The 13,922-nt window shown below is 39.9% G+C and overlaps 1 protein-coding gene across 1 annotated transcript; it reads right to left on the bottom strand.

Annotated features, from left to right (window-relative positions):
• Positions 1-7,335: 7,335 nt before the first annotated feature.
• MIOX1 (myo-inositol oxygenase 1) lies at positions 7,336-10,907 on the bottom strand. The gene is made up of 10 exons (XM_087534520.1): positions 10,679-10,907; positions 10,405-10,504; positions 9,072-9,358; positions 8,596-8,655; positions 8,455-8,507; positions 8,240-8,362; positions 8,075-8,144; positions 7,881-7,959; positions 7,702-7,783; positions 7,336-7,597 (listed from the first exon to the last, which is right to left on the bottom strand). The coding sequence occupies exons 1-10, from the start codon at positions 10,707-10,709 to the stop codon at positions 7,571-7,573; spliced, it is 912 nt and encodes a 303-aa protein (XP_087390646.1). The 5' UTR covers positions 10,710-10,907; the 3' UTR covers positions 7,336-7,570.
• Between the last annotated feature and the right edge of the window lie 3,015 nt (positions 10,908-13,922).

The following is a 13,922-nucleotide window of genomic DNA, read 5'->3' as shown; positions in this document are numbered from 1 at the left end:
GTTTTTGGCTTTTTGGAAAATCAATACCAAACGAAGTTCAGACACGATGAAACTTTACAATGATTTTTTTGGACCAGAAGGGACCCTAGAAGGTTCGGGAGGAGGCCAGAAGATCGACGGGAGAGTCACGAGCTCACCTGGTGTGCCCCCCTGAGCTCGTGGGTCCCACGTAGCTCTCTTTGACCTGATTCCAACTCCATAAATTCCCAAATACTCCCAAACCAACAGAGAGCCACCCGAAAACACTTTGTCCGCCGCCGCAAGATTCTGTTCTTCCATGATCCCATCTGGAGGCCTTTTCTGGTACTCTGTCGGAGGGGCGATCGATCACGGAGGGCTTCTACATCGTCCTTGCTGCACCTCCAATGATGTGTGACTAGTTTACCGCAGACCTACGGGACCATAGCTAGTAGCTAGATGGCTTCTTATTTCTCTCTGATCTTCAATACAAAGTTCTCCATGATCTCCATGGAGTTCTATCTGATGTAATTTTCTTTTGCGGTGTGTTTGTTTGGATATGATGGATTGTGGGTTTATGACCAGATTATTCATTGAAAGTAATTGAGTCTTTTCTGAACTTTATTATGCACGATTGTTATAGCTTTGTATTTCTCCCCGATCTATCCATTTGGTTTGGCCAACTGGATTGATTTATCTTTAATGGGAGAGGTGCTTTGTAATGGGTTCAATCTTGCGATGTCCTCACCAAGTGACAGTAGGGGTAGCGAGGCACGTATTTGTATTATTCCCATTAAGGGTAAAACGACGGGGTTTGATCATATTACTCTTGGTTTTATTCTGTCTACATTATGTCATCTTGCTTAAAGCGTTATTGTGTTTGTCATGAAATTAATACCATAGATGCATGCTTGATAGCAGCCGATTGGTGGAGTAATAATACTAGATGCAGAATCATTTTAGTCTACTTTCTACGGACGTAATACCTATATACATGATCATTGCCATGAATAACATCATAACTATGCGCTTTTCTATCAATTGCTCAACAATAATTTGTCTACCTACCATATGCTACTTATTTGAGAGAGAAACCTCTAGTGAAAACTATGGCCCCCATGTCTATCTTTATCATATTACAAAACCAAAAATACATTACTGCAATTTTACTCTTTTATTTTATTCTGTAATTTATATATCTACCACTACCAGATTTGATCCTTGCAAATAACGAGTTCAAGGGGATTGACAACCCTCTTGCTCGCGTTGGGTGCAAGTATTTGCTCTTGCGTGTGTAGGTACTGTTCAATAGGCTTTGTGTGATTCTCCTATTGGTTTGATAACCTTAGTTCTCATTGAGGGATATACTTATCAGGCACTATATTTCTTCAACCTTCCTCTTCGGAGGAAATCCCAACGCAACTGACAAGTAGCAGAAAGAAATTTTGGCGCGTTATCGGGAGACGTCATCAAAACCTACAAGTACTTCATTTACATTATCATTTTTTGGTCTACTTTTTATTTGCTTTCATTAGTCTTGTTACAAAAAAAATATCAAAAGCACACAAAAAAGTACTTTGTTAGTTTCCTCATTACTTTCTATCATGTCTGAATTTGTTACTGCTAAAGGTGAGAGTGAGGATAGAAAATCTCATGAGAATGAAACTCCCCGTAAATTTGGATACTAAAACTTCTGTGACAGGAAGTGAGAATATTATAGAAAAGTATTATTCAAGAGTTCTTTACTTGTACCGGATCATTGGTGTCTAATGATATTCCTATTCTTAAAAGAAGCAATAGTTATGCCTAGGCTATCTCTGCACTTATTATTAAACTTGAAAGAAGATTTATGTGTATTCATCCCACTTTGCAAATATTGTTCTTTGAGTCACCTGTTAAAAATAATCCTAAGGCTAAAAAGTTAACTCCAATTTTTCCATGAATGAATTTGATTATGTAATATGAGAAGCTAGATAAATCTTTGACTTTTATAATATGAGTTATGAGTTCCCTATGATAGATGAGATCATCATGCTTTTGATGATGATCTCAAGATATATGTCTTGAGACATCATGCTTTTGATGATGATCTCAAGACATATATTGCCATGGCATTTTTAGTTTAACATACATGGCAAGTTAACCTTTTATCTTGCCATGGATTTTTTTTACTTTTATTGCCATGGCAATTTTACTTTTAACATACATGGCAAATTAAGTTTTTTTGCCATGGCAAGTTAAGATGTTCAAAAACATGGTAAACTTGCCATGGTAACTTAAGATGTTCAAAAACATGGCAAAGTTATAGATGTTCAAAAACATGGCAAACTTGCCATGGTAACTTAAGATATTAAAAAACATGGCAAACTTTAAGAGTCTTTTAATTAAGTTTGTTCTAAAACACAACAAACTTCTTTAATTAACATGTTAAAAAACATGCAAACTTGCATGACAAAGTTATAGATGTTCAGAAACATGGCACACTTGCCATGGCAACTTAAAATATTCAAAAACATGGAAAATTTGCCATGGAAATTTAAAATGTTCAAAAACATGGCAAACTTGCCATGGCAAAGTTATAGGTGTGCAAAAGCATGCCAACTTCTTTTAGTTAAGTTTGTTTGAAAACATGGCAAACTTCTTTAATTAACATGTTCAAAAACATGCAAACCTACCATGTCAACTAAAGATGTTAAAAAACATGGCAAAATTGCCGTGGCAACCTGTGATGTTCAAAATCGTGGCAAAGTTATAGATGTTTAAAAACATGGCAAATTTCCATGGCAATTTAAGATGTCAAAATTTTTTGTTCAAAACTTGCCATGGCAAAAAGTTTTGGTCCTTTGAAATTTGTTTTGGCATGAAGATTACATGTACGATGTGATTACAACTTAAGATGTTTTCTCCATTTTTCCAGATTTTTCTATCTGTCTAGAGAGAACATTTTCACCATATCTTTTTTGCATATGTTGCCATGATGGCAACTTTCGTAGTGTAAACTTCACTTTTTTTGCCATCTTGTATCCATGTTGTATCTATATATATGTAAACTTCATGGCAACTTTTTCGTATTTCGTAAACTTCATAGTGATGGCAAATTTTCATAGTTTAAAGATGCATATTGCCATGACTTCTTCCTTGTTTGAGCCATTTTGAAAAATAAACTTGAACATGGCAAAAAAGAAACATAGAATGGCAAAAGACCATGGCAATTTTGTTGTGCAAAAGACCATTGTTTAGTAGTCAGAAAAACTGGGCTTCACTAATCACAACTCAATACAGGCTTTATTTTTCCTTTTTTCATAGGGAAAAGGCCTATAGGGCCCAGTGGATGGGGTGTTTGCGCCGAGGCACTTCTCCTCCCAAACGAGTCGTTCGATTGATGCCCCACCCATACCAAACTAAATGTTTGATGGGGTCCTCCCAGACCAAACGTTCGGTCCGTATCGACATCCAAAGGAAAAGGGGCAGGGATCGAAGCCTGCTAGCCACTACACCCATGTCCAGTTCATGATAACTAGTCAGGCCAGACATACTTGATGCGAAAGGAGGCGGTTTCCACTAGTTTTATTTCTCTTTTCTTTTTTCATTCGGTTTTCTTCGTTTTCCCTCTGGTTTTAGTCGTATTTCTCTTTACTTTCTCTTTTTGTTATTTTCTCCAGTTTTCTTTATTTCTTTCTTGGTTTTCACTGCCTTTTCTTTTCTTTCCCTTTTCTTCAGTTTTTTTCTCATTTTTCAACAATTTGTTTTTTTTACTCTCGGGTTTCATTATTGTTCTACATATCTAAATCTAATACATTTTTCTAACACACGTCTAACCATCTTTAAATGCTTATTAATATTTTTATAAATGTTTGATTAACATTTTTAATAGCAAATTCATATTTTTAAATACATGGTCAACATTTTTCTATACATATTTAAATTTTTATTTTTCAAATGCTTTATTAACATATTTAAAATACAAGTTTAACATTTTTCGATTACATGGTCAACATTTTTCTTATACACATTTAACATTTTTTAAATACAACATAATCATTTTTTGAAATACATGGTCAACATATTATTATGCACATTTAACATTGAATGCATTGTCAACATTTCACTATACAAATTTAACATTTTTTAAATACAAATTTAAGATTTTTCTAATATAAATTTAACATTTTTAATACATGGTCAACATTTTTACTATTCACATTTAACATTTCTCAAAGAAAAGTTTAGCATTTTTTAACACATGGTCAACATTTTTACTATACAAATTTTACATTTTTCAAATGCAATTTTAACACTTTTAGAATACATGGTCAACATTTTTTCTATACACATTTAATATTTTAAAAATACAAATTTAACATCTAATTAATACATGGTCAAGATTTTTACTATACACATTTAACATTTTCAAATACAAGTTTAACATTTTTAATAGATGGTCAACATTTATTCTATACACATTTAACATTTTTTCAAAATAGAAATTTAATATTTCATAATGCATGGTCAACATTTTTACTATACACATTTAACATTTTTCAAATACAAATTTAACACTTTTTCAATATATGGTCAACATTATTTATATACACATATAATATTTTTCAAATAAAAATTTAACATTTTTTTAATACATCGTCAAAATTACTACTGTACACATTTAACATTTTTCAAATACAAGTTTTAATATTTTTGTAATACATGTTCCAAAAAAAATTCTATACACATTTAACATTTCAAATACAAGTTTCATTTTTTTCCTATAAAAATTTAATGAGTTTGTCGTGAAATCTAATGGGTTTCCATCTAACCTACCCCAATTTGTTTGGGACTAAAGACTTTGTCATTTTAGTTGTAGACATTTAATATTTCAAGTAGAAGTTTAATACTTTTTAACACATGGTCAACATTTTACTATACACATTTAACATTTTTAAAATAAAGTTTTTACTATTTTTTAATATATGGCCAACATTTTTCTCTATACACATTAAACATTTTTCAAATACAAATTTACCATTTTCTTAATAAATGGTCAACATTTTTTCTATACACATTTAACATTTTAAAATTTAAGTTTAACATTTTTTAATACATGATCAACACATTTTCTGTGCACATTTAACGTATTTTAAATGTTTGATTAACATTTTCATATACTTGCTTAATTTTGTTCAAATGCTTGATTATCATTTTTTAGTTCATGATCAACTTTTGTAAACATTGTATATATTTTCTTTGCGGGGAACATTGTGTATCTTTTGTATACATTTTTCATACATATGGTCAACACTTTTTTCTATTCACTTTTATTATTCTTCAAATGCATGATTAACATTTTTCAAAGTATTATGTAAAATACATTTTCGAAAGTGTAAACAAATGTAAAAAATAAATAAATAATGAAACAAGAAACGTGAGAGGAAAAAAACTAGGCTGTGCCCTCCAGTGCACCAGGGCCAGCTCATCTGGAGCTGTCCTGACACGACGGTTTCCCTGGGTCTTGCTTAAAGCGATACATAGGGCGCCGTTCTCGGGCCAGCTAGGAGCTATGTCTTGCCCGCAACAAGATATTATGGACTGGCCCAACACTATGGCTTCTGTAGTGATTTTGATAAATTTCTATGGACAGGTTTGGACCGGTTTTAGAATCTTCGTGTGGTCTTTCTTTCTCTTTGTTTATATGTGTTTTTATCAATATTCTCCATTTTTGTTCTTGTTTAATTGATTCATTTATTTTTTATTTTTAAAAATAGATATCGACTTTTTAATACACGATGTACATTTTTTTCATACATGTGGAACAATTTATCGATACACATTGAACATTTTTCAAATACATGATGAATATATTTTGAAATACATGTTTGAACATTTTTTTTGAATACATGTTGAACATTTTTTCAATGGTAGTACGAAAATTTTCTAATATCACTTGAATATTCTTTTACATTGTAAAAAAATGTCACAAACATATTTCTGAAATGCGTGGCATTTTTAGAAAGTGTACGACAGATTGTTTTAAATTATGCGAGTATTTGTTTACAATGTATAAACATTTTCTCCAAATATCTCCAGTTGTTTTTCTAAATTTCTGATATTTTGGAAATGTCACGAACATTTTTTTGAATGGTATAAGCATTTTTGAAAAGTTCACAAACAATTTTTAATAATGCATTAACATTTTCTAAATGGCCGGTGAATTTTTGAGGAGAGACGCACAAGACAGGGGCTCACCCGAGGCAGACCCACCGTCTACCGGAAGTGGATTTTGAATCACCGCACGATTCGAGATATGAGAGATTGCCACCATCGGTGATGCCACATCCGTTACCATCATCGTGTGGACGAGGGCCATTGGCGCTGTGATCCTCGGTTGAGAGAGGCGCTGTTAATTCTACCGGTTTTGCTATTTCTCGGGTACCTGAAATTTTATGTTGCATCAGTCACTTTTATATTCTTCCTCTTGTTCCTTCCTCCTTCTTCCCAGCCTTGCCGGAGAAGATCAAGCCCACTATCTATCTTAGGGGAAGCCATGGCCTCACTATCTATATTAGTAGAAAGTCACAACCCCATTATCTATCTTACAGGTGGGCGGCGGGGGTGAAGGGGATTGCCAGAGTTTCACCGATGGTGCGGGGCTTAGAGAGATGGTCGGAGAGGTGGCCAGTAACGGCGGTAGGGAGGTTGAGGGGTGGGCGGCCGACGAAGTGGTTCGCGGCAATGCCCGTCGGCCGCGGGGTGGTGGAGGCAGGCGGATCGGCAGGGTAGGGCTGCAGGGGAGAGGAGCTGCCGTGCGTGAGGAAGAAGATGATCATGTCGCGGCATGATTGAGCTAGTTGGATATTGATCCGGTGGTCATGAAAGAAAGTGACTGATGGAAACGTTTTTTTAGACACCTATTAAATAGACGGTCCCTAATTCTACTCCCCACGAAAAAAGCAATATTCTTGGAGCATCTTCAACAAGTGTAAGATACGTGTTGATAAATTTGTTAGCTAGGACATATGAAAGATGTGGCGTTAAATAACCAAGGAGAGAGAAGAAAGTTGTACTCCCTTTGTCTGGGTGTATTAAATCACTTCTTATTTTGGGCTAATGTTTGATCATAGATTTAACAAATAAAATGTAAACTATATGTCACAACAAATAGACTGTGTGAAACCTCTTTTGTAGCACATTGGAGGTGCCCTCATGAAACTTTTGGGAAGGAATTTGCGCACGTGTTTCAGCTTCCAAGGAGCAGATTCCGTTTACCAGAGAAGAGCGCAAGCAGCACATACTTCCGCACATAACTGTATCTGTATGTAATTGCAAGGTGAGCAAAATCATTTCGCTTACAACCTGTAGAAGTAGAACAGAGCACACTCGAAAGACAACAAATACCGGCAAATAAATTTTATTAGGTATACGCCACAATACGCATGGCTGATGGCCCTACTGGCAACGCTCACTCAACTTGGATGTGTCATGATCCGTATATATAGTAGTATCACGCACCATACACGTACGACAGCTTGGAACAATCTTTCTTTCTTTTTGCTTTCGAAGGTAAATAAACTATATAATATGTTGTCTGGGCTCCGTTCCCTGTCTGGGTGCGGCCTCCTCACCATCGCAGCTTCCCCGGGAAGTACTGGGAAAATTCAGACAGGAAGCATAGCGTCAGATACTTTGTCGATCACAGGACTCTGAAGAGAGATGTCAGTGAGTGCAGTGAAACAAGATCACTATTATTACCTTGTCGATGAGCGACATGTAGTAGGGCTTCACTTCCTCGACGTCGATCCTGACGCTGCTCTTGCTGTACAGGTCATACTTGCTGCAAGAACGATGAACAAAGGAAAGGAGCGTGCTCAGCTCCTGCATTTCTCCCATCATTTGAATATACTCCATTTCATTTCTGTAGATCGGCTTACTTGAAGACGTGCAGCCATTTGAGGTTCTCCTTGTCCTCCTCGTTCATCAGGTGCATGTAGGCTCCATGCTTGTGCAGGGCTGAATCGTTCGTGCATACCAAAACATTTGCAAGGTTTTAGTTGCTTTGAAACTCAAAACTTCTACCCTGGCAGGCAGGAAGAAAGTAATCGAAGCCATTGCGGCGCGCGCTTACGGTAGAAGGAGTGGTATCTGATGATGAACAGCCCTGCGGAAGGAAGGGTGGTCTTGTTCTCCTTGGCAACCTGAAGACGGGCATCGCGAAAACACTTCAAGAACTTCATCGTTTGGCGACGAACGAGGGCGCCACGGCGAAGGCGAGAAGCGAGGGAGGGCGTACCAGGCACATGTAGTCGTCATGGCCCCATGACATGAGCACGTTGTCCAGCCCGCACCCCTCGGAGTAGGCCCCGAACTTGGTGTTGAACTCCGGGTTGTGGTAGTCAGGGTTCTCCTTGAAGTACTGCACGCATCGCAGGGACAGAGGCAGAGTCAGAGTCAGAGAGCAAGCAAAGCTTCAGCCTTCGATCGGCTCATAGGCGTCCAAGTGCTTACCTTGAAGTGGACGTTGCATTCGTCGAACGCGCAGCCGACGGGGAAGGTGTCACCTGAAGAAAGACGCCATGAAGCTCGTCAGAGATTCGGAGCTGAATTTGGGACAGGCTCTGGAGAGGTTTGAGTTGCCGATTGATTTACCTACGACTGCCCACTGAGGAAGCTCCCCGAAGCTGGGATGCAGCAGCACCTTGCCCAGATCTGCACACCGTGGCAACTCACGTGAGAAAAAAAGAACCGTATGCGGGGCCGGTCTGTCCGTCGGTGGACCCTAAGTACTCCCTCCGTTCCACAATGTAAGACCTTTTTTGACACCACGGTGTCAAAAAAACGTCTTACATTATGGAACGGAGTGAGTAGTTAAGATTGTAAAAAAACGACTATGGAACCTTGTAACACACTATTCTCTCTTTCACTTATTGCAATCCTAGCTAGTTAGACCTTAGGTAGTTAAGATTGTAAAAAAAAAGATTCACGATTCTAAAAGAATCTGAGGAGGGATCTGATTCTCAAGATTCTGAGAGAATCGGCAAAAGAGTTACTAATGGACGAGATAAATCTTTTGCCTCTGTTTTAGAAAAAAAGAAGGCTACACATGTAAAAGTTAGTTAAGTTACCATGGATGAGGCCAGTGAGGTGGAGCCAGTCCTCATCGGGGTAGTCCTTGCGGATGGCCTCGGCGGTCTGGAGGAGGTGCTCGATCTGCGGCATGTCCAGGTCAGGGTCGCTGTCGTCGATGAACTCGTTGAGAAGCTCGATGCACTCCCAGATGCTCATCTCCGTCTTGTCCAGCCGCCCGTATGCGTCCCGGATCCGCCGCACAAACTCGTACGTCTGGTTGATGTGGTTCACGCGGTAGAACTCCTCCACAGTCTTCTTCCGCTCCGACTCCGCGTCGTAGTCCCTGGACGCATGTATCAATTTCCACTTCAGTATTGTTCGTTTGTGGTACATACCACTTCTATATCACGTCTTATATTTAGGAACAGGGGTTGTAGTAGTTATCAATCTGATACGCGGAAAGGTTTGATAAGCATGTGGCACGGAGTGCGTGTGGGGACAATGCCCTGCCATGCGAGCTCTGCTTATCGCGGAAAGAAAAAAAACGGAAGGCTTTGAAAGCTGAGATCCAGAAAAATGTTTTTGATGGACAATTTTAGTCAATTTCCTAGCATATCCCGTGGGAGTTTCTTGCCGAGTTTTATTTATTTATATATTGCGAAAAATGATAAGATTCTTGCCCAGCTTAAGTTCTGCTACTCCAATTTTAGTCAATTTCCCTAGCAGGAGGACAGCGTGTTATTAGTTTCAGCTCCTTCTAGGAGGTTCTTCCCAATACCGTTATGGATAACATTCTTGTCTATCTTAGGGTGTGGGGGGCGGGAACTAGGGGGTGCAAGGGAAGCAACAATCTCCTTGTCTATCTTAGGGATGCAGAGGGTGCATGGGGAAGAAGCAACCTCTTTGTCTATCTTAGGGGTGCTGCGGGGGTGCAGGTTCATCGGAAAATCTCACGTGGTTTGCCTGTTTAGAGGGATGCTCGGAGGCGAAGGCAAGCATGACGGTGGGGAGAGGTTGAGGGGAGGACGGGGCGTCGAGGTTGCCGCTGGAGCGCCGCCGGCCGCGGGTGGCGGCAGCAGGCGGCCCTGCCGGTGGCAGCAGGCGGCGGGAGGAAGGAGAATACGGGACAGAACACATCTGTTCGGGAGAGAATTGTTGGAGAAAGAAGACATAATCTGGTGCGCTGGTTTTTGATCTAAGGCTTCAGAAATTTCAGCCGACTCCCTTTGTTTTGTCCTTTCTCGTGGGACGCAAACAAAATTTCAACAGGAGGAACATGGTTCACCCCTTAAAAGGTGCAAATGTATGTACATCTGACTTGAATTGATATTATTTTTTTCAACCCAAGAACCATGGGAGCTCGAGGAAAGAAAACCCATGAGAACTCACCTGAAGGTGTGGCCGAAGGCGTTGGAGTCCGGTACGGTGAAGCCGCCGTCGAGCACGAGCTCCGCCGGGTCGCCGGCGACCTTCCTCTCCGCCGCCGCATCTGCAACCGGCCAACAGAAATTCGAACCAAATTATCAGCATCATGCCGCCTGTCCCACAGCGCGCTGTTTGCGCACTCAACCTCCGAGAAACATGAACAGAAACTCAACAAGAACAGGCGAGGGAATTATTAAAGAAGCACGCACGCAAATGAGATGGGTAAGAAGAGTCTCACCGAACTGAGGCTGCTCGATGATGATGGTCATCTTGAACCGGGAAAAGATTGCCGACCGGAGCTCGCAGCAGCAGCGAGGGCGGCAGGGAAGCACGGTCCGAGAAGACGGTAATAGATGGGGTATGCTCGGCTCTGCTCTGCAGGAGGCAAATCGCGAGCGGTACTTATAGGAGGGCCGAGGGGAGGAGGGCTTGTTGGGGTGGGAGATGGTAGCGGGGGCGGAGGGGGATGGAGGAGCCGAAGGGTAAAACGTGACGGGGTGTTGATGGCGCTATCCTGCGGATTTTGGATTTATTAAAGGGGGTCGGTGACTCAGCCATGGCGTGGAGCTCCGCCTGTGGATGACAGCAACAGCTCATGTCGTCTGTTTTCTTCCTTTTTGCTAGGGCCTGTTTTCATTTCCTTCCTCGTCCGGTTTCCGCTCCGTTATTAATATCTTTTATTACACCCTATATATACATTTTAGGTGCTTCCCAGTGCTTCATGGTGGACAAGTGTTAAATATGCCACATAAGCAAAAAAATGACATGGCACAACATTTAATGAAGGGAGAGAGTATTTTGATGACCCAAAAAGAATCAATGCCAAGCGTGAAAACCTATGCAAACCACTTAAATGAAACAACTTGGCCAATGCATGAAAGACTTTAGGTGCTAACTCATTAAATAAAGTGTGCTTAGCAACAACAAGTTAAGCACCTATGCATTGAGGAGATGAGTTGGTAATGTATTTAATGCACTTAGCACCTCATCTAAGACCTCTCCCAATACTCCCTCCTTTTCGGTTTATAAGACTTATCTCAAAATTTTAGTTTTTCCATTTTATAAGGCTCAATTTGATTGTTCCTCATCACATGTTCAGACTTCAAGGTGCATTAAATCATTGCATGCAAGTATTAAGAGAAAACTGACCAATGCATGCACTTTATGCATGCATGCATTGCAATTAATGCATTCGTAAACATATTTTTTTGAAGAAAACAAGAGCATTAATTGGGTGCTTTTGCAAACTACAAAAAATATTTCACCACTCATCATCTACCTTGGTTGGTGAGATTTTTGAATTGAGCCTTATAAACCGAAAAGGATGGAGTAGATAGTTGCTTAGATGAGGTGCTAAGCACATTAAATAGTTTAGCAACCATAGTCCCCAATGGTGCTTAAGTTGTTGTTGCTAAGCTCCTTTCATTTAATGACTAAGCTACTACTAAACTCTCTCATGCATTTGTGAGCTTGCTTCATTTAAATGTTTGACCTAGGTTTGCGCGCTTGGTATTGGTTCTTTCTGGGATCACCAAACTCATCTCTTTCCTCTTAATTGTCTTGCCACATCAGATTTTTTGTCTACATGGCAGGCTTAGCACCTGTACAAGTTGGAGCTGGGAAGGGCCTAAGCACCTTTGCATTGGAAGAGGGTTTATAGAGGAAGTATTTTTGTTCCAGAGATATTAAACTGGCTGCTTATGACCTCTTCCTCTAACGAGAATGAAAAAGAAGAAAAAGAAAAACTTAAGGCCACTTTAGTTCAGTCGATTTTATCAGAAAATAGAGGGTTGAGATCTTATGAATTTTTTATATGTGAGTTGTTTGATTCATATGACAAAGTACTGGATGGTTTTCCTAAATAACGTTTTGAAACTCAAAGGGCAAGAACTAATGCTTATGCGTACGCTTAAAGAAAGTGCTCATTCACTCCAACCTATTTGGAGACGGTCTTTGTTTTTGCTATGGTGCATTCACACATATTTTGGTACAAATTAAATCATGTACTATTCAACTGGGCATGAAATTACAATCATGTGCCCCCCTCCCCCTCAATTTTAAAAGACTACGAATGAAGGAAGACTTTATCTTTATGTTTTATAGAACAAACAGATTTTTACGAATCCAAAATGATTGGCATTAGGTGCCATTTTCTCAATGGAGATTAAGGAGGAAGGAGGGTACCACCCACGTGAAATTCACACGAGGGGGAGGTTATTAGTATGGGGGGTTCCGTATTACCTCTGTTAGTATCCATTTGTGCATTTAAGATTCCCCTTCACCACCCCCTCCCCCCTCGAGAGACGGGCGACGGGACTTTGCCAGAGGCAGGAGCGGCGGTGGTCTCACTCAGAGATCACTTCTCCCCATACTTCGCTATCTCCTCGTTGAGGCGGCGGAGATGGCGCGTGCCCATCTCGACCGTGGTCGTCGACTGGTCGATGATCCAGGCTGTTGCGAGCTCCCGGTCCTTGAGGATCTGCCACGGCGGGACGTCCTCCAGGCTCACAACGTTCGGCCTGTTCCGCCGTTGCCGCTCCCTATCTGCACTCTCCTCCGCCGTCAAGGCGCTCTGAGATTTTGGATTTGTTAAGTGGGTCAGTGACTCGGCCATGGGGTGGGGCTATACCTGTGGATGATAGGAACAACTCATGTCGTCTGTTTTCTTCCTTTTTCCTAGGGTATATTTTCATTTCCTTTCTGTCTAGAATTCGCTTCGTTATTTGTAATATAGAAGAAAAAGAAAAACTTAAGGCCACTTTAATTCAACCGATTTTATCAGAAAATAGAGGGTTGAGATCTTATGAATTTTTCATATGTGAGATGTTTGGTTCATATGACAAAATACTGGATGGTTTTCCTAAATAACATTGTGAAACTGGAAGGGCAAGAACTAATGCTTATGCATACGCTTAAAGAAAGTGCTCATTCACTCCAACCTATTGGAGACAGTCTTTTGTTTTTGCTATGGTGCATTCGGACATATTTCAGTACAAATTAAATCATGTGCTATTCAAATGAGCATGAAATTACAGCCATGTGTTCCCCCCCCCCCCCCTCAATTTTAAAACTCTACGAATGAAGGAAGTATTTGTCTTTGTGTTTTACATTTTGGTTGGGCATAAAAAGACGAGTAATGCTATAGTGATGGAACAAATAGGTTTTTACGGATTCATAATGGCCGGTATTAGGTGCCATTTTCTCAATGGAGATTAAGAAGGAAGGAGGGGCCCACCCACGTGAAATTCGGGGGGGGGGGAGGTTATTAGCATGGGGGGTGGGGTTCCGTAAAACCTCCGTTAGTATCCATATGTGTGTTTAGGACCCCCCCCCCCCCCCAATTCTGAAATATAAAAGGTGTATACATTTGTACAAATGTCAATCTTTTTAATCTTTTGTTTGCTTTAAATATCAACATCGAGAATACGAAATCAGTATCATTAGATTGCATGAAATATATTTTTATATTTTATTAATTTAGT

The sequence above is a fragment of the Triticum urartu genome, chromosome 7A (assembly GCF_056163025.1).
Source record: "Triticum urartu cultivar PI428250 chromosome 7A, HENAU_Tu73, whole genome shotgun sequence".
NCBI classification, from domain to species: domain Eukaryota; kingdom Viridiplantae; phylum Streptophyta; class Magnoliopsida; order Poales; family Poaceae; genus Triticum; species Triticum urartu.
The sequence above is the reverse complement of the archived record's forward strand: the minus strand, read 5'-3'. Positions and strand labels throughout refer to the sequence as shown.